The sequence below is a fragment of the Macrobrachium rosenbergii genome, chromosome 55 (assembly GCF_040412425.1).
Source record: "Macrobrachium rosenbergii isolate ZJJX-2024 chromosome 55, ASM4041242v1, whole genome shotgun sequence".
Lineage (NCBI taxonomy): Eukaryota > Metazoa > Arthropoda > Malacostraca > Decapoda > Palaemonidae > Macrobrachium > Macrobrachium rosenbergii.
In genome coordinates this window covers 74,287,456-74,290,162 of record NC_089795.1, presented here as the reverse complement: position 1 = coordinate 74,290,162, position 2,707 = coordinate 74,287,456, and the positions used below count along the sequence as shown (strand labels likewise).

The 2,707-nt window shown below is 37.9% G+C and overlaps 1 protein-coding gene across 1 annotated transcript in view; it reads right to left on the bottom strand.

Moving 5' to 3' along the window:
* Positions 1–1,199, bottom strand: part of LOC136835420 (uncharacterized) — a 9,785-nt gene extending 8,586 nt beyond the window's left edge. The window contains exon 1 of the mRNA XM_067098929.1: positions 1,014–1,199. Coding sequence (XP_066955030.1) covers positions 1,014–1,083 — 70 coding nt within the window. The 5' untranslated portion in view covers positions 1,084–1,199. The remainder of the gene's footprint in view (positions 1–1,013) is intronic.
* Between the last annotated feature and the right edge of the window lie 1,508 nt (positions 1,200–2,707).

The following is a 2,707-nucleotide window of genomic DNA, read 5'->3' as shown; positions in this document are numbered from 1 at the left end:
ATATATATATATATATATATATATATATATATATATATGCACATATACATATTGACTGATTCAGTAAGTAGATCTCAAATCACAATAAATAAAGGCATCGATGCAAACTATACGAATTTTATTAGTATTTTTATGAAAGATAAAACAATTAAACTAAATAATCTAACAACATATCTACCATTCCAGATATATTATTAAAATTTCCACGCATAATAGTCCATTTACATAACTGAGTAGGGATAAAATGACAGTCGAAAAGATTAAATTTCGTGGGAAGACTTGTTTCTTCACCAAATTTAAACATACCACTAGAATTGTAAACTACATAATCTCCCAGGACGTTGGAAAGGAGATAGCACCCATCCTCATCTCGGCACTCATTTGTTTACTTTTCGCCTTTTTTCGCGTGGGGGGTGGGGGGAAGGACTCCCGAGGGTGCCTCTCCTCTAGCTTTCAGTATTTTTGTTAAAAGATACCAATCACACAGCCTCCCCTATCCTGTCTACCACCCACCAGAGTCGATTGCCTATTTGGCACTCATTCAATGCATTGATCAATAAGGCGTAGTGGGATTTAATGGAATATGCCAGGGAGTTAAACTCTTGCCCTCCTGTTGATGATGCGAATCTCATTACCGGAGGATAGAAATGCCCCATATATAATGTATAATATATATATATATATATATATATATATATATATATATATATATATACATATATATATATATATATATACATACATTTGTTTATATATATATATATACATATATTTATTTATATATATATATATACATACATATATATATATATATATATATATATATATTTTTGTGCGTACATACATACATAAACACGCACACTCACACACATATTCTCACACATATACACACTGGGCCATGCTAAAGGAAACCGTTCAGAGGAGTGAGGACGACGTATAAAACTACTAAGCGAATCGTAACCCGAGAAACCCATTTCACGCCCTTGTTTCAAGCCCCAAGTGTCTGTACTAACCTGACGTCGCCGCAGAAGTGCAGGAGATGCGCAGAAGTAGCATCCCGAGAACAGGGAGCGTGAAAGACATCCTCGTGTTGAGTAAAGGTCCCGTAGGTAGCAACTGATCTCGCCTCTATCAGCCTCCGCTGGTGGGAAGTTCAGTGTGTGCCCTTTCACACCGTGCCCTCTTATAAGATGTTCGCGGAACTTACAGAGGCAAAAGAAGAAAAATACATCAACGAGAAGACAATCAACACAAGCGCACGTCATGCCGCATTACACTGGGAACCGTCAACAAATGACGTCAGGCTCTTAGAGATTGGGGAGGAAAATATGGTTTAAATCAATAGACACTCAAGTGTGTTGTATGCATTTGTTAATTTTTTTTTTTTTTTTTGTGCGCACGTAGAGAACGGGTCTTGTAAACAGCCTCATTACAAGCACTTAATATTCGGCAGACTGACATCTTTATCATGAAAGGCGTAATAGTGTTACGCGCTTACCACTCAAAGGTGCTTGTTGAACTCTCTGAAAGCTGTGATCTTATAAACCGGGAAATGTGTGTGAGAAAATTCTTTCTTAATAAGACAAATGACATTTTCATACATGCCGTTGTCTCATGTTTACAGGAATTCACTTAGTACTTTGTTACATAGACATTTCGTCCCCACAGTTACAGAACCTGTCAAACAGTAACGTATGGATTAACATTAATGAATAATGAATCTCATATGACAAGAACGAAAAGATAGAAAGCAGGGAATAAGCATTACAGCGAACTCGTGAGACGTCTAATATCTTTTATTATTGTGTAATTACGCATATGTTTCATAACAACATGTTTCATTATGACTATTGAAGGACTGAAATGGAAGTTACATTTAAGTTTTGTGCGTGTTGTGTGTGTGTGTGTGTGAGAGAGAGAGAGAGAGAGAGAGAGAGAGAGAGAGAGAGAGAGAGAGAGAGAGTAAATCCCCTACTGGGCAAAGAAGATTGTTACCATAAGTTACTTGCGAAAACGTACGGAAATAAATCTTTTGTTCATGTTATGGGGTCTCTCTCTCTCTCTCTCTCTCTCTCTCTCTCTCTCTCTCTCTCTCTCTCTCTTCGCGCAGCCTTTAATGTCTAGCTTATTTCACATTTGACTTTATAATTAACGGGCGAAATAGCCTGCATTAAACAACGATAAAAATATCTTTTCGTGGAATGTTGCTAATTCTCTGCCAAGTTCATCCCCCGTTGTGAGTAAACAAAAAAAATCCCTTCCTCCTTCTTCTTCTTCTCAGTTTGTGGTGGGAGCAGAGGTAACCTGAGAACTGGCGGGATAGGATTACATTTGAATGGATGAAGCTCCTAAATGAGGCATCTCTCAGATAATCATTTCATTAAGTCCATCAACCTCCAAGATGCTCTGTCATCTTGGCTTGTTTCTTCTTAAAGATTTTTCCCTATTTCGGGGATTTTCAAGATTCTCTCCTGGTTCGTTTACGCGCTGAATGAGAAAATTATTTAATTTCAGAAGGAGGGTTGCACAGAGAGAGAGAGAGAGAGAGAGAGAGAGAGAGAGAGAGAGAGAGAGAGAGAGAGAGAGAGAGAGAGAGAGAGAGATTACAACCAAGGTAATAGTAGTGCATTATTGCAAATTTTGCATCGTTGATCATTGGTCCTTGGTTTGATCCTTATCTGCTGTCTACCAGTCGACCCAGCTGAAA